This window comes from Cricetulus griseus, chromosome 4 (genome assembly GCF_003668045.3).
Source record: "Cricetulus griseus strain 17A/GY chromosome 4, alternate assembly CriGri-PICRH-1.0, whole genome shotgun sequence".
Classification (NCBI taxonomy): Eukaryota; Metazoa; Chordata; class Mammalia; order Rodentia; family Cricetidae; genus Cricetulus; species Cricetulus griseus.
The window spans coordinates 18,172,314-18,190,861 of record NC_048597.1 but is presented as its reverse complement, the minus strand read 5'-3'; the positions used below and the strand labels follow the sequence as shown (position 1 = coordinate 18,190,861).

At 35.6% G+C, this 18,548-nt stretch overlaps 1 protein-coding gene and 1 long non-coding RNA gene across 4 annotated transcripts in view; both read left to right on the top strand.

Moving 5' to 3' along the window:
• Window positions 1–18,095, top strand: part of Usp25 (ubiquitin specific peptidase 25) — a 95,535-nt gene extending 77,440 nt beyond the window's left edge. For all 3 annotated transcript variants that reach the window (XM_035444374.1, XM_035444375.1, XM_027412397.1), the window contains 6 exons: window positions 11,818–11,996; window positions 13,010–13,088; window positions 13,338–13,417; window positions 14,270–14,393; window positions 16,207–16,402; window positions 16,720–18,095. In XM_035444374.1, the coding sequence (XP_035300265.1) occupies window positions 11,818–11,996; window positions 13,010–13,088; window positions 13,338–13,417; window positions 14,270–14,393; window positions 16,207–16,402; window positions 16,720–16,892 (831 nt within the window). In that variant the 3' untranslated portion in view covers window positions 16,893–18,095. The remainder of the gene's footprint in view (window positions 1–11,817; window positions 11,997–13,009; window positions 13,089–13,337; window positions 13,418–14,269; window positions 14,394–16,206; window positions 16,403–16,719) is intronic.
• LOC118238772 lies at window positions 2,541–8,098 on the top strand. Its single transcript, XR_004769856.1, has 2 exons — window positions 2,541–3,925; window positions 6,170–8,098. It is a non-coding gene; the product is annotated as an uncharacterized LOC118238772 (long non-coding RNA).
• Window positions 18,096–18,548: the final 453 nt, after the last annotated feature.

The following is an 18,548-nucleotide window of genomic DNA, read 5'->3' as shown; positions in this document are numbered from 1 at the left end:
GATTGTCTTTGCAGGAAACTAAAGCAAATAGGTACTTTAGAACTTTACATGACTGTCAGCCTGTTAGCTTACAACTGCCATTCAACAAAGTTTCCAGTAAGTAAGACATTCTACTAGCAATGTTGTAATGGAATAAATGATAACCAGAAATTATCTTATTTTCACTTCCAGCTTGAAAATATGGTACAGCCTTCTAGATGTGAAAATTAATTTAAAAATATTTTTTATTTTATGATTATCAGTTCTGTAAATGTCTTAGAATCTGTAAGTGAATTTAAGAATTTTGGTAACTCTAAAACTTTTCTTGGAAAATATTTTGCTTCATGAGTCTGAAAGCTCTGCTCTTGGGGGCCATGGGAACAACCTGGGGAATAAGGGCAGATACTAGGTATGAGGAGAATATTTTTATTGTTATAAAATTTTACTTGGGGTCTTTACAAATTGGTGCCTTAAATTATTAAAACCTAAGGTATATCCTGCTTTCAACTTGTCTAGAAAACAAAACCAAATCAAAACCATAATTTAGTGTAATGCAGAACTGTTTAATTTTAGTTCAGTTAATTGTAAATATTTTGATTCACACATATCATCACATGAATTTTCATTACTTAGATATCTTGGTGTGGGTATCATCTTATAAATTAGCAATGTACTGTCTCTTAACTACCTAAAAAAGGAAGAGAGTATAATGGAAAAGCTACTTGTTTTCCACATTTGTTGTCTTGGGTTATAGCGCCTCCATTGATTTCGGTGTCTGTGAAATCTGAACTTGTTGAAGAAGTTGTAAACTTTGGCTATCTGAGTGACTTTTGTCTCTTGGTCTAAGGATCATTGCTTAGGAGTCTGGAAACCATTTCTTAGTATATTTTTGCATTTCTACTTAGCATATTAGAAACTGAAATGAGAAAGTTCAGACTTTAGATAGATGTTTCTGTGACTTTTATGTATGAATTTCATTCACTTCTCACTAGACATAGGATCTTAGAAACTTTTTACTTGTGCTTCAGGTTTTTTTTTTTTTTCTTTTTACAAATTTGAAGTGATTGTGGAGTTATCATGGGACTTTGTGTTTTGTTTCATTTTGATAGCAGGCATCAGGGTGCTAATTCCTTCTCCTCAGCTCTAGGTGTCTCACAAATAGTTCCTTAAGTTCCAGCTGTAGAGTAGGCATGACTCCCAGTAAAACATAATTGCAGAAGCAACCGACAATCTCCAAATGTCTAGGCAACTTTCTTTTCTGGAGAATTGCTTCGATTTCCAACTGAACACTTTGGGATATGTGTTGCAAGCAGATGATGTGAGGGAATCATTGTGCCTGGTTTCAGTCATTGGCTGGTGGTCATCACTGATAACTTGGCCTTTTCTTTTTTTCCTATTGTTTTTAGGTTTTTAGTTTTAGTTCCTACAGTTTTAAGGTTTTTAGTATGGTTGCAGCATGAAGTTTTATGTCTTGCCTCTCTCTCTCTCTCTCTCTCTCTCTCTCTCTCTTTTTTCCAAGACAGGGTTTCTCTGTGTAGCTTTGGAGCCTATCCTGGCACTCGCTCTGGAGACCAGGCTGGCCTCGAACTCACAGAGATCCTCCTGCCTCTGCCTCCTGAGTGCTGGGGTTAAAGGCGTGCATCCCCAACGCCTGGCCACCTCTCTTCTTTTATTCAACTAAACTTACAAGATAAATATTTTCTCATGCTATATACTCAGTAAAAAACTTGGTGAATATTTTTCCACTCAATAATTGAAATTTTGTGTACTTACCCAATTCCTTTGTACATTTGTTTCTACTTTTATATTATTATAAACAGGCCATTATAATAAAAAGTTTCTACATACTTTACATGTTTTTTTGGAATAGATTACCTGTATTTAACTATTGTATTAAAGAGGATATCATATAAATGCCCAAAAGTGATACCTGCTCTCAAAACAAAGCAAGACATATGCTTTTACTCCACAGTCACTTTAGTTTTACTGAAAGAAAGAAAACTGAAACTTAAATAGTTTGCACTGGCTTATATTTCTAGTCAGAAGTGAAATCTATAGCTCTAATACTTTATCACTCCTTTCTATGAAAACATTTTTACAAAATCATACAGGCAGTGAGTTTCACGTCTTTTAATTAATTCTGTCATGGTAACCGTGGACCTTCCTAATTTTGTAGCCTTTGTTTACTTTTTGTTAATTTGTTCACTATGAGTTTGAAGTAATAGAAAGTAAAAAACAAGCATTTATTTTACTTTAGTGCACCCTCAACTACTTTCTGTGAGTTGTTTTGTATAGTTAAAACCTCTATCCTTCCAGCATTTATCAGTATCAACATTATGCTTTTGAAACGTAACAGTAACAAAAGGGGCTTGTTTTTGTTAACTCAAATCTCCCCACCCAGGTAGTTGTTTAACAGGGACCTTATAGGTATTTTCTTGATATATTTGATATATTCTTGATATATTTCTTGATATATTTTCTTGATATATTTCTTGATATATATTTCTTGATATATATATATATGGTTCATTTCACTTTTAATTCTATGTGAGCCTCTGCACGTGGGTTTGTGTACCACATGCAGTACCCTCGGAATCCAGAAAAGGACAGTGGATCCCTCTGAGATGGAGTGAGAGGTGAATGTGAGATGCCAGACATGGGTTTGGGAGTTGTACTCAGCGTCTCTGCAAGAGCAGTGTGTGCTCTTTTCTGCTGAGCCATCTCTTCAGCACCCATCTGTTTTTTCAAATGATTTTAGATTGATTTGCTCATAAGAAATTCATAACTTTCTGGCTTACATCTCACTGTTTTGAATGGAGATCTTGCATAATCTTTCAAATACCAGAAATATTAACAATTCTTAATTACAACAAATACATCTCCATAAAATTTGTGATAGTAAGATTGGTTTAGACTTATTACAATATAAATTATCCAAAGTAATTTAACAAAATAATGTAATGATTTGGGCAATACCTGTTGTTTATAACAGCTGTTAAATTCTAGATACTTAAATGTTAGCTCATGATCCAAGCAACAGTGCTGGGTGGATATTTCTTTTCAAGATGATGAAAATTCAGATAAGTAGAGCACCCTAAATGTGTTATAAAAGTAACAATTTTAAATGAAACATTTCTTTTAAAGAAAGGAAATACTGTTCTTAGCCATTACTTGTGTTTTCATTGTTGAAGTATATTTGAGTAATGGTGGAAAATATCTAAAACATTAAAATTCACCTATTTTTCAAATAGAAATAAAACATTGGTTTCATTATTCATATTTCGTATTAGAACCAGTGTTTATTTTTGCAAAAGAAAGTTCTGGTACAGATGGCAATGACTGAAGCCAGCTGCCTAAGTACTTTGAGAGCTTTTGATTATCTGGTGACTGGGAAATAGAATGTGTAAATTATAACCTGTGGTTAAACAGGACCCTGTGAAAGCTTCACCGTTGCAAACTGCTGGGTTTAGAGTAGGTCATAAATCTTATTTTCATAGAAACAGCAAGAAGGTCATTCGGAAGCAATGAGAGCTGTTTGTCTGCTTTAAATACTGTTGTTAAATACAACTCTGGTCTTCCTTATTTTTAAATAATTTAAGTCTAAAATACTTTGTGAAAAGCTGCCGTAAGCATTTGGAGTGCAAAGAGAAAGGCTATAGTTTTATATTATAGTTTGATTAATGAATTTGCCTTTAATGTTTATCTTTAAGTCATTTGATTTTATGCTTAGTAAATACAGATATTTTAAAAGAGATTATGAGTCTGCTCATGTAAAGCAAATGCTTCCATTGCTGTCTTTTCTAATCTGCTTACCAATGATTTTCTTCTGCAGAACCCTGAAAATACCACAAGCCAACCACCTTCTAACCAGCAAGTTGTAGAGGTGGAGATCCCTCATGTAGGGAAATTTATGATTGAGTCAAAGGAGGGAGGGTATGACGACGAGGTACCTTTATTGCAGTGTGCGGCACGGCACCGTTTGCACTCCCTCTGTGCTGATATGGACAAACACCTTAGGCATCACCTTGGGCATGTCTGCACCCACATACTTACCGTGTGTCTCGTGCTGAATAACATACAGTTGTGCCTCCTATGCTCTGAAGCCTTGCCACTTACTAACAGAAACTTGGAGATTAAATATAAGGTGAAGAGGTGAGCTTAGAGAGTAGATGGAAGGGATGATTTTATGTTTTTGAAACTGTGTTGTACAGAAATGAGTTCAATTTACTCTCAGGCTGACAAATTGCAGTAAGAGTCACTTAATTGTAAAATAAACATTTCACATTTCAAAATAATTGCTAGTTTCCTAACTTGTTATACTTGTATAATTTCTCCTTTGCCCATCATTGCCTACCACCACAACAGAAAGCCCCACGGCATGATTACAAGATGGATAACTGATATTTCTGCTGCTCTAGACTCAGTCTGTAACAGCAAATATGGTGACTGGTGGGCGCCGCTGAGTGCCTCGCCATCCTGTCTTCCACGGGCACCTCCATCTTCCCACTTCCTTTCTGGTGATTTCATCTACTTAGTTGTCCCGACAAACTTCAGGCAGTTGTGTTTCTCATGATAAAATTTTCCTTAATTCAGTTGAAGTTGAGATGTTTTAGCTTATCAGATTATTGTCATTCCTTGTCAGTATTTGTTTTTCCTTGAAACTCTTAAAATGGTTCTTTTCTGTGTTTGAGAGAGGGCCAGATAAGAAGTCTCTGAATAGTGACAGTGGAGAATAGGGGAGGTGAGGGTGATACAGGGGCACAGAGATTTTTTTTTAGATATCACAACTTTTTAGCATTTGTATCAGTGGATGAGACTTGAATGTGTGTTAAGTATTTTTTTCTAAGTATCATTTTTTTCCTCCAAAATGTATTCCTGAGTTTTAATTATAATTATGTAAGAATTAATCATCAAACTTACAAACCTTACAAAGCATTGGTACCACTGTGCCAATATGAGAAGGTATGTGTATTGAAGGACTAGATTTAAGAGCCAGGAACTGGCAGAAGGATTAGAGGAGCTGCAAAAGCAGGCAATGAGTGGTGGGCACTTTTCAACCCTCTATGTATAATCCAGAGTCAAAATCTGAGTTTTGGTGAAAAGGAGGTAATGACCATAGCCTCTAAATTGCCTCTAATAGCCTCTAATAGCCTCTAAGATAGCTTCATAGTACTTCACTTCAGAGATGTTTTATTTTTTGAAGTTAAAACTATTTTTAATTTTATTTTTCATTTTACATACCAACCACAGTTCCCCCCTCCCTCCCACCCCACCTTTCATCCAACCCATCCCCACCCACTCCTCAAAAAGGGTAAGGCTTCCCATGGGAAGTCAACAAAGCCTGGCACATTCAGTTATTTTAAGTGCAAACAGCCAAGATTGAGCCATTTTCTTTAAAACAACAGTATTTAAATAATTTATGTAGTATTAATAGTACTATATTACATTGTTCCATGTTTGCTCTTGAAAATCATCCAAACTGATACATTTTAATAGAAGTGCTAGCTTACGATGGAGCACCTAATTGTTGTTTTCAGTGTCAGCTACTTTGGGCATTTGTGAAAGAATTGTGATTGCTCACTTAAAGCTGCCTTTGGTGGGCAAGCTTCTGTTCCTTACAGAGTTGTGGGTTTCCATGGACTCTGTTGGCATCCTTGCTTAACAGTGCATGTGCCTTGAGACTTAAGAGAAGCTATTCGGGCAGAAAGCTGTTGCTTACAGACATGCAGGTTGTACAGTTGTGCAGAGGTTCCTAGCCCAGGAGCAGGAGAGGGATTCAAATGGACTTCTTCAGAGGTTCACCAGTCCTTGAGCAAATGTACTGTCTATTCATTTATTTACTAAGGGTTGTTGCTTTTTCCAAAACAGTTCTCTTGGAGAAGCATTAATTTCTAATTTGTCCAGAAGGGGGTGCCTGTTTACAAGTCTTTACTTTCAAGAAGATGCCTTTGTGCAGTTTGTACAAAGGCAGCCTGTAAGCCAGCTGTGCCACTGTACAAATGACTGAATGATGCTTTCACTTGTACATCAGACAACATTTGCTCTTTTATAAAGGCGTCACTTGATTTGCAAACAGTAGTGAACAAAGGGCTTTTACGTTGCATGTAAATAATTCCTTTCACTTTTTGTTAGGTGTTTGTTATTTTACTGTTAACCATTGAGAAACTCTTACTTTCAATCTCTGTGGCAGATCATGATGACACCCAGTATGCAAGGTATTATCATGGCGATAGGTAAATCCAGAAGTGTGTATGACAGGTGTGGTCCTGAAGCAGGGTTCTTCAAGGTACTCTTCACATCTTCATGTTTGAAAGAAATGTAATGTTTTACCGCATCTTGTTTGCTTGGACAAATTTCTGTTTTACTATCTAAATCACAACAGCCTGGTGTTTTGGGAGCTGCTTGTGTGTAAGATTCAAAGATTCCTTTTCTTTATAATACAGATAATTCAAGAAAACCAGAACATTTTTACCTGAGTTGCTACAATAGTTTGTCTTATTTGTTGTTAGTAATTTAATTAAAAGACTAAGGATATTGAAAGTCAGTAAACGGGACTGTGTAATTGCTTCTGGTAATAGTTTATTTCTTCCTTAGAGTTCAGACCATGGGTTGGTAAGCATTAGAATATGTTTCCTTTAATTTTTCTATTTGATACTAAACCAGTTCTTTGATGGTGTCTGAAAATTATCTTTCCATTTATTACCTTTTGCTTCTTGTTGTTCACTGGTTTTTCTCTTCTCTGAATTTTTAATATTTTGGTCAGCTGAAGAAGCAGGAGGTCGTTAAGTTGATTTCCTTTTCGCTATCACTTGCTTTCCCATTTAAGTATGTGAGCTCTCCAAAGTTTTCCTCATTTATTTATTTTATTTGAAAGGTGAGAACATTATATGTTGTGTGTTACTTTTTTAAAGATTTACCTAAAGACTTCCTGTGTGTGTGTGTGTGTGTGTGTGTGTGTGTGTGTGTGTGTGTGTGTGTGTGTGTATGTTTCCCCTTTCTCCTCCTTAGTGCTGTTTAAAAAGAGTTAGTATTAAGTTAGTATTAAGTTTCGGGATTTGATATACAATGAAAAAAGGAAGGTATGAAGCAAATGAGAAGCGAGTTTGTGAGATAGGGATTGGTTAGATAGATTGTTAGATATTTTGCACCTCTTAGTGATAACAAATATAGGTTCCCATATAAATGCTATACTTGACAAGCTTTGCTCAATCCAGGATTAGTAAGAATTTCCAAGATGTGCTACATGGCAGTTTGAAGGCACACTAGTGGCTGTTAACATGTGAGTCTTGGGCCTTTATTAGCATGTAGACATCCTTTGCTGGTGGCTCATTCCCTAAGTCCTCCGGTCCACTACACCCTAGTACTGCTCACGGGCTCTTTGTCCAAACCTCACTCATAAGGATAGCTGGAGCCTACCAGGATGGAAGCCGAGTATTGGCATACGATGGCTGCTCTGCCTTTCTCTATTCTGTGAATTATATAGAGAATGGTTTATTCTTTCCAGTGCCTAATTTATAACTTGAGGAGAAAGGTGTTTTTCTCTGTGTCTTGAACATTACCCGAAAAACATTTAAGTTGAATTTATAGAAATTTTTGATTTTGAGAGAAAAATTTTCACTCTGGGCCTGATTAAGTACTCCAAACTATGGCTTATTTATGCATTATCATCAGACCTAGTTTTATGTTATTTATTATTATTACTAACATGTGGGCACATGCGCATGCACACACACACACACACACACACACACACACACACACACACACACACATATCCTGGCACACATGTGGAGTTTACAAGACAACTTTATGGAGTTTGTTCTCTCCTGTCTTCACATGGGTTCTGTGGGCATAACTCAGGTTAGATAGTATCTGTTACAAAAAGTTTAATTAAATTTAATTTAAGTCTGTGACTGGCATTTTGTTGCTGGATATTCAGGTGGCTTTTAGTTATAAGCATCATTCTGTCATTGAATACTTGCACAAAGATAGGAGAATAGAATTTTGAAGTCAAAATGCTTGCAAATTTGGAGTGCTGATAAGCAACTGTCATACTTCACATATATTGGTTTTTAGTTTTAATGACAATTGTCTGACAATAAAGCATTACAAAGTTTAATCCCTGATTAAAATGTTTATTTATTTATTTATTTATTTTTCCAGGAAGGATTTCTGTCTTTAAAAGCCATAGTTACCATTATTAGCTCTGTAGACCAGGCTGGCCTTCAACTCACAGAGATCCTCCTTCTTCTGCTTCCCTAGTACTGGGATTAAAGGTGTGTAATATCATGCCTGGTGACTTTATTCATTTTTTTCTATTGTGGGAATTTTTATTTCTTCATGTTAAGTGAGATAATATAATGTATTCAATAATTTGCCATTTATATTTTGCTTATAATTTGTGTTTTATACTCACTTTGGACATGAATTTTAATAAATGTTTTTTTTCATATATCTAAGTCTGTATGACTGTTTCTGAGATTACACAAATCATTAATTCTCCTTTCATGTTTTCAACCATAATTCAGATTATAGGATTTTAATTTTCTTCAAATAGGAAAAGATCTAAATCTCCCAAACAAACTTTGTCTAACCATCTTTTATTTTATATTGACTTAAAAAGGCCATTTTTTCATCTGATAATTCTCCATGTAAGCTCAAACTGTTTGTGTCTCTGTTTTCTATTGGCGTATGTAAAGCAATGAACCTATCACCTCATGCACCATTGGTATATTTGACATTTTATGGAAAAATACTTGCAAATTTTGAGGGTCTTTTATAAATAAAATATTTGATGAAACTTTTTAAGTTTTTATGAGTTTTAGAATTGATTGTTACTCATTCCTTGAACCCTTGGAGAACTTGGATGATACTTGTGTTAATTTAGGATGAAATTGGAAATTATGTTTTGATAATTAAATTATTTTAAAAAGGAACCAGATGCCGGGCAGTGGTGGCGCACGCCTTTATTCCCCCAACACTTGGGAGGCAGAGGCAGGCGGATCTCTGTGAGTTCAAGACCAGCCTGGTCTCCAGAGCGAGTGCCAGGATAGGCTCCAAAGCCACACAGAGAAAGACTGTCTCAAAAAAAAAAAAAAAGGAACCAGATAGTACTTTCTGTCATCCTTTGATATCACTTTTAAATTAGGTTTCAAAATTGTGATTGATATTAATTTACCTTACTTTTTACATTGTTCTTAGATGCAGAACTGTTTTATTACAAAATGGTACTTGCAGGTTATAATGAACATAACATATTCATATGTATTTATAGTATCGAAATCCTATGCTTTTAAGTAAATTTTCAATATGCTCTCTTAAGTCAGTATCTTATCACTTCCATTATAGCTGCTTATTTCATATCCATTTTTATCATGGTGACTATAGACTTTATTGTATAGTGTCAGTGTTGGAATAATAGTAAGAGGCTTATTTGTTGACTGGTACCTTACCAAGTTCCCAGTCAAAGGTTTTATCTTATGACTGATACTGAAATGTAGTCATGGGTGATACTATGTTAAAGTCTAGTGCAAAATCTAAAATGAAAACCAGGTTATATTATTTAATGGCCATACCATACTTCATATTGTAAGTATGTGATGTTTTTGTAGTAACTAAAATAATTACCTTAAAATAATTCCCATTAGATCAGCCAAAGATAATGAAAAATATAATTAGGAACATAACACAGAAGTAGTTTGAGACAGTGTATGATGTTCACTTTACTCCAGTGGCAGTTGTGTAGAACTCTGCTGGATGAACAGCACAGAATGTCTGTCCATTTCTATCACTAGCTGAGAAAGTGTGGGTGGAAAGCATCATGACTGGATCTACCTTGGAAAATATGGAGACTCACACTGAGCAAACTTAGGAGATCAGCATATAAAACACAAGGCTGTATAATGTTTACATTTTTCTTAAGTTTGACATATATTGATTGTTAAAATTTCACATGCCTCTTCTCACTCAAAATTGGGAAAATAGATTTTTTTAGAGATCTTTGTGCAAAGTATATAGGTGCTATTTAAACACACAGTGACACTATCTTATATGCCAAAATATATTTGATTATTAAGGTGATTTTTAAGCAGACCAATAAAATTTGACATGTATATCTGGGGAGAAAGGTCATCTTCTCCCTGAGGAAAAGTATTTTGGAATAATTTATATCACTATAGAAATTAATATCTTGTTTTATTTTTAATGCTTTGTTATGTAGAAAGGACTACTTCACCTTTTAAATGTTATGTGGCATAAAGTATTTCAATAAATGTTTTCAGTTGCTTTTTTTCTCTGAAATGTCGCAGCATAGAATTACTTGATGAAGTTATGCATGAAAAGAAAGTGACAGGAAAAAAACCTAATAAACCTTTTTTTAATTGAATGAATTTTTTGCAATATGTGTTGCATACAGCCCAAAGTATTTTATGATTAGCAGTCAGAATTTATATATAAAAATGAATATTTTGAAAGTGTTATCTTTAGTTATGTGGACTTCATGTGATCAATACAGCAGTATTTGACATGTTAATTTACATATTTATAGTTACATGTCATCTAGATTGTGCTTGTATGCTGAAAGATGTATTAATATTTTCTGTTATTCTCAATTTTGAAGTATTTTATGGTTATAAAGGAACATGTGATACTGCAGCATGTGTAATCATCATTATTATAGTCATAAAATTCAAATACTGTTGTAGCAAAAATGCCTTCATTTTGAGATGACTGCAACCCAGGGCCTTGCTGTGCCTGCAAGCAAAGTAGTTGTAGTAGTGTAACTGCCTTCAAGAGCCTAGGTATTCCTGGGCTGTCAAAGTCTCTTTGGGTATATAATCTCGTGCAACAAATGCACCACAGTAGAGAATGTGGTGTTATATTGTTTATGATTTATTAAAGCCACTGTAGATCAGAGAAGCAAAGCAGCCAAGCCAGTAGATCTTACCTCTCTCTACCCAGCTGAAACAGCAATTCTGTCCCCATGAATCCTAAGATACAAAAGGCTCTCAGATCCTGTCTCCTCCTCCTTATATTCCTTTCTCTGCCCAGCCATATCACTCCTGTCTCCACCTCCCTAGTGCTGGGATTAAAGGTTTGTGATCCCAGGTGCTGAGATATCACCTTGTGTGAGCTTTCTCTTTAGGACTGGATCAATTTTGTGTAGTCAGTGTCAGTGTGGCCTTGAACTAACCGAGATCCAGCTACTTCTTTTTTTTTTTTTTTTTTGGTTTTTTGAGACAGGGTTTCTCTGTGTAGCTTTGGAGCCTATCCTGGCACTCTCTTTGGAGACCAGGCTGGCCTCGAACTCACAGAGATCTCTCTGCCTCTGCCTCCCAAGTGCTGGGATTAAACGCGTGCGCCTCCTACTCCCAGCCCCATCTACTTCTTAATCCAGAGTCTTGGAATTAAAGGTGTGTACCACGACCACCTAGCTTCTACAGCAAACTAGTATGGCTTTTTGCTATTTTGATCTTCAGTGGCTTTAATAAATCATAAGCAATATGATGGAGCCTCCCTGTGGTGATGCCTCAGACAGAATTTGACTAGGCTCTGACCCCAAAGCCAGCATTTTATAAAATGAATCACACCATAAGCGAGATGCACTGTTTCATCACTTCTGTGTGTGGACACACACAGGATTTGTAAGGTGATGGGATAAGGAAGGCCCTATGTAGTTGATTATTCAGAAAATTCTTTTGGAGTATGGAGTATGGGGACTCCCAAATGTACCAGCTTACTTACCCCTGAAGGTAAAAATAAAAATTTAAATACAGTTATAATAGTGAAGAACTTTATATTATAATGCATCAAAACATTTGTTCTTGTTTTATTTCCTAGGCAATTAAATTGGAATATTCAAGGCTGGTTAAGTTGGCTCAAGAAGATACCCCACCAGAAACAGATTACCGTTTACATCATGTACTGGTCTACTTTATCCAGAACCAGGCTCCAAAGAAAATCATTGAGAAAACACTACTCGAACAATTTGGAGATAGAAATTTGAGTTTTGATGAAAGGTAATATAAAAACATAAAACATCTAACTCACACTCACACGTTTCTTATTGGGCTGGTTTTGGTGCTGTTTTGCTAACCACAATTGTAAGTTGCATTGTGTATAAAAACAATATAGCACAGAACATCTCCCATTAATTTCAGTATTTGCTTTGCTATTACTCCAAAATTTCAAGCAATTTGAATAATTTCAGATTATGAATAAAGAAATAAATCTTCTGTGGAAGGAAAATGTGATTTTTCAACATCTTTACTGTGCAGATTTTAGGTCAGATAATGTTGTGGTCAGGCTTTCATGATTTATCAGATGTAGCAACAGCTCTAATCTACACTGAAAGAAGCCAACAGTGCCCTCAGCTTAGAAAAACCCAAGCCTCTCCAACACATTCCCAGTTGCCACTGGAAGCTGCAGGGTGACAATCAGTGGAGAGAAATGTCTATCCATTGAAAATTCTTTGCTGTAAAGCTAGATTTAAAAGTTAATTTTGTTCATCCACAACTAATTGTTGTCAGAATGACTTGTGAAATTCCTTTGTTAATTTGTTTTCTAGTTAATGTGAATTTCATAAAAAAATAGATCCAAGGTATAAAAGTTCAAGTTAATGAAAATTTATTTTATTTTATTTTTGAGACACTATATAACCCTGGCTGCCTTTTGGAACTCACTGTATAGACCTGGCTGGCCTCAAACTTATTCTTGATTCTGACTCCTGAGTGCTGGAATTAAAGGTGTGCATCACCACATCTGGCTTAAAAAACCGTTATTTGCATTTGTATGTGTGTCAGAGGGATTAGGTCAGAGGGGGAGACATGCCTGCTATTGTGCATGTGAAGGTCGGAGGACCTCACTGGGCAGTTGTGAGAGGTGATTGACCCTACGTAGGTCATCAAACTGTTGATTGCATTTGTGGAGACTTTGTTTTTTTATATGTGTTTGGGAGTTTAGTTTTGTGCAACATACTCTTACTCTTATGGATTTTGTTTTTGATTTAGAAATGTATTTCTTATATTTGAAGGTGTCACAACATAATGAAAGTTGCCCAAGCCAAACTGGAAATGATCAAACCTGAAGAAGTAAACTTGGAGGAATATGAGGTAGTGTGCTTTGGGGAAATATTGACCTCTAGTCCTTAATTTCTAGTAATATTTTTGTAAATTTCTCATCCATGACTAAATGCCTAAATTTTTTTATATTTATTATTATGCTAAAAAGTAGCATGCACTGTTATTTTCATTTTGAATTCTTTATTTCCCCTCATTTGCATATCTGTCAGAACAGTGCATTGTTTTGTAAGTATTCCTAGCATAGCTTTACTCTTGTAATTTTTAATATTTTATATACAGGAATGGCATAAAGATTATAAGAAATTCAGAGAAACAACTATGTATCTCATAATTGGATTGGAGAATTTCCAGCGAGAAAGGTAAGACAGTAGACAAATATGGAAAAGGTGTGTTCTTGTCATTAATCCTATTCAGTGACTGTCAACCAATGCAAATCATGAAATATACACTTTAATGAATGTTTTGGTTTGGAACAATTTTAGATTATGGAATATTGCAAATTTAATACAGTGAGATCACATATCCGCCATATGAAGTGTATTTTCTTTTTTATACTATACTTTTTTATAATACTTATCCAAAAACGTTATGTCTTTGTTCTTCTTAGTCTTTTAAAAATCACTTAATCAACATTTGTTGAACAGTTTCACTCAGGAACACAATGCATATTGACCACTCCCACTCCCAACCTCTCCCATTTCTCTCCCTGTCCTCTCCAGCTACTTCCCACTAATTTCTCTCCAGCATTCATGTCTATTCGTTTTGTTTTGTGGCCATGGAATTGACTAGGGTTGAGTTTAACCATGATTTGTTTTAACCATGGTTTGGATTTGTCCATTGGAGCCTAGTAGAATATAATTGAAAATTTTGGATGAAACCCATCCATAAAATTTTGGGAACAAAAGAAAGGTCCTATTAACATTGCTAGCATCATGTCTCATTACCATATGGTATCGGAGGGGCCAGCTTCTGCAGGGAACTGTGTCCAGGGTCATACTAAAGATAAATCAGGCATCTGGGTCTAATGACAGTCTCCAAATAAGGTTAGATAGAGAAGTGGGGGGGGGGGAGCGGATGATCCATTTTGCAGAGCTCAGAGAGAGCTTCCAGGCCATGGTAGACTGCAACCTCTGAGCAGCAGGGTCTCCCAGCACTTTGATTGTAGATTGTTTTATAATAATGAAATACTAATACCATGTGTTTATTTTAAGTTATATAGACTCCTTGCTGTTCCTCATCTGTGCTTATCAGAATAACAAAGAGCTCTTGTCCAAGGGTCCCTACAGAGGGCATGATGGAGAGTTGATATCGCATTACAGAAGGGAGTGTTTACTGGTAAGTGTACATAGCATGTGTGCGCATTGCCTTATGCTGGACACAATTTCCAAATTCTCACATAGGTAATTGACTATAAACACTGTCAGTATAAAACTGTGGCAAATTTTTTTTTGTTTGTTTTTTGTTGTTGTTTTTTAAATGGGAGATTATTGCTTTCATTGTATTTCCAGATTTTATCATTATAGTACCACTTTCTTTTTTTGGTGGATCATGAAAAATGATTCTCTACAGTACTTAATAAGTTTCCTGAGACATATAAATCATTCTGGACTTAGTTGATATGATATCAAAATTTCATTGAACCTGATGCTTTTTTTGTTTGTTTGTTTGTTTGTTTGTTTGTTTTTTTCGGGACAGGGTTTCTCTGTGTAGCTTTGGAGCCTATCCCGGCACTCACTCTGGAGACCAAGCTGGCCTTGAATTCACAGAGATCTGCCTGCCTCTGCCTCCTGAGTGCTGGAATTAAAGTCGTGAGCCACCAAGGCCCAGCCGAACATGATGCTTTTTATTTGCAGCTGGAGACTGGTAGTTTTCCCTCAAACATTTCAAAGTCTCTCTAAAGTATTATTATTATTCCAGACTTTTTAAAAAATTTACACTAGTTTTTTTTCCTCAAAAAGCTCTATCATATCAATATTATTTATTTGATTTAATGCATTTGAATTGTGGGTTTGGCAACATTTTGAAAGATACAAAGTAAGAAAAAAACCTACTGGCTTTGGAAACAAAAACTAAGCTTGAATCTCATCTCCTTTCTCTGGCCTCATTGAGCAATGGATTCGGCATCTAGATAATAGGTGGATCAAGCAATGTTTCCATATTGCCCAACATTCAGAATGCTGACCAGATGTTGGGGTTGATGATCCTGAAAGACAGCCTGGCAAGAGTGAGGCAAGAAGCTTGTCAGTCACCTCACTGTTAACAGCCAGGTTCTGTGTAGATGTGATGGTCATCACTAGAAACAGAAAATGATTCTTTTAATACTAATAATGCAATTTAGCTTGCTTTGAATAATTTTAAGTTTTGCAATATTTCCTGACAATACAGTAAGTGTATACAAATGTTCATTTACATGTTACATATGCACATATATTTAAATGTCTATTGCAGACTTTTTTTTTTTTTTTTTTTTTTGGTTTTTCGAGACAGGGTTTCTCTGTGTAGCTTTGGAACCTATCCTGGTACTCTCGAACTCACAGAGATCCACCTGCCTCTGCCTCCCGAGTGCTGGGATTAAAGGTGTGCACCACCAATGCCCGGTTTATTGCAGACTTTTAAAAGTTACTTTGAAAGCACCTTGCTCTACTTTACGGAACTTTACCCTCATAGAGTGTGTGATTGACGCACACTGTATCAGCTAGCCCTCCTATGGACTCCATTGAAGTCACTATTCACTCTTGTGTTACTCCCTTCCATCTTATAAACCACTAAGTACTAATTGTTTTCCTGTTAAAAAAACAAGGAGAAAAACCTCTCTACATAAGTAATATACATTAAGTGTAAGAGAAGAATTTTTAAGTGGATTTTTGATTTAATGTTTGCTCTTAGAACTATTAAGTTTATGTCAATTTTAATGTGAATTGTTTTCTTTGAAATTTGTAATGAGATTATGGAAGGTTGTAGTTTCCTTTTCTTTTCCCTGTTGCCTTTGTTATGTGCAGAAGTTTTCCTGCGAGATTGTATTTGTGTATGGTATCATTATACACTAGTATACGATTAGAACATAGTTATTGTGTTGTCTTTCATGCAGGGACTCTTTCCTTAATTGTAAGAAGAAATAAACTGTGTTCTCTTCTCTCATTCCATTCAGAAATTAAATGAGCAAGCGGCAGAAATGTTCGAGTCTGGAGAGGACCGGGAAGTGAACAATGGCTTGATTATTATGAACGAGTTCATCGTTCCTTTCTTGCCCTTGTTGCTGGTGGATGAAATGGAAGAGAAAGATGTCCTTGCTGTGGAAGATATGAGAAATCGATGGTGTTCCTACTTAGGGCAAGAAATGGGATGTAAGTTTAAACAGTGCTGTGAGGCACCTGAGACACCCAGGGTAAAGCCACAGAAGATGTGGTTTTATCTTGTCATTGTTTTATGTCCTGTAGCACTTCCATGTTCATACCGTAGCCATTTTCCTTCTTTGCCAGCCAAGATGGGCACATTTCTGTTGCCATGTACTTTAAAAAAAAAAACAAAAAACAACTCATATCCCTCAAATGGCAGTAATTTCATATTTTTCAAGATGAATCCTCTCCCTTAGCAAACTTATTGTAGGCAGTCCTTTAATTTTCCTTTGTTTTCAGATAGATCTAATTATTTGTATTTGCAGCCAACCTCCAGGAAAAGCTGACGGATTTTCTGCCAAAACTGCTTGATTGTTCTACAGAGATTAAAGGTTTCCATGAGCCACCAAAGTTACCTTCCTATTCTGCACATGAACTCTGTGAGAGATTCGCCCGAATCATGCTGTCCCTCAGTCGTATTCCCGCTGATGGAAGATAAACTGCCCAGAGTTCCCACACACTATAGAAACTCTTTTCTTACCCCATCTTCCTGTGGCGGGATGTGCTTGTTGCTGCTAGAGTTTTTAACTTTTTATTTTAATAACTGCAAAAGACAAAACGACTATGCCGACCTTAACCAGACTGCAAACAATAAAGCCGAGAATCGCATGGCATTCAGACTTTGTTTTATCTGGAACCTATGTATAATTGCAAATCAACTGATTTCTTGTGGCAGAACTATGCTTTTGCCACCGTCTATTGCAGTATTGCCTCTCAGTTTTCTTTATCAACAGCTTTCCATTTAGTCTGGAACTTCCAAGACTAAGCCATTAAGTGTTCAGCACTGTGTATGATATATAATATTTGGTAGCTTGTAAATGAAATCAAAGAATAAAGTTTTATTTATGGCTACCTATATGTTTGTAAGCAGGTATATTGCATATTGCTGTGTATTTTAGATATATAAATGACTTTAGTCCTCGGGTTAGCATTGGGTGATTTGTAGACGAATAGTCCTTTTGTTTACTATAATGGTACCGTATTGGAATTGTACTAAGTATTTAGCAATTCAATGTGTGTCTATATCAACTGAGTTCTTGGACCTAAATATGTTGTATTCAGTCAAATTTTCACTAAAGTGAGTGACTGGGTTTTAAGTCAAGATGCACTGAAACTTTTAACCTTTTCTTAGATTAAACGTTTGTTCCTTTATGTATGTGGAAATATTATAACAAGATGATTATTTCAAGAGAAACCTGAAAAATGTACTTGAATAAGGGCTATTGTGAAATTTAAAAAGAAAAATGTGCACATATACACACATACATGCACATACATGTATTCTTCATAATGGAGGGCAATGTTTTTCATTATATAATTATTCTATTTTTGTAAATTATATACTACTTTAATTGAAAATGTCCTCTACTAACCAATGCTGTGAATGAAATTGATACTGTTCAACTAGGAATTATAAGAATCTTAACTTTTTATTTGCCTCTGTTTTTTTCAAAAAAAGGTAAAAGATGTAGAATATTTTATAGATGGAGCTTCTGTTTTAAGATCAATGAAGAGACATTGTGAATGAAAATCTAGATGACTGCTTTGAAAGTAATCATGTTACCACCCTTCTATTTTTGAATTTATAAAAAAATCCTTTATAATTGACACTTTGTTAGCATAGTAAAATATATCATTATGATATGTGTATGTTTGTTATAGCGTCGTCACCAAGCCAATACTTTCTACAAGTGCCTCTCACAAAAGATCCAATAGAGCAGCTGTTTTCAACCTTCCTAATCCTGCAGCCCTTAAACATGGTTCCTTGTGTTGTGGTGACCCCCAACCATAAAATTATTTCATTGCTACTTCATAACTGAAGGTTTGCTACTGTTGTGAATCATAATGCAAATATTTGATAGGTGGCCCCAAAGGAGCTGAGACCAACAGGTTGGGAAATACTGCACTAGAGGAAGGTAAAACAATCACTTCTGTGATAATTTTGCAAAGGGAGTGTTGTATGGTGAGTCAGGAATGAGGAGGCATTGGGACCCTACCTGTGTAAAATTCCTTGTTTTCATATTTTGGGTTTCAAAGTGTGTTTGGGTTTAGAGTTCTTTACTGACTAGGCTTCTGCACTCATCTTTATGTCTTT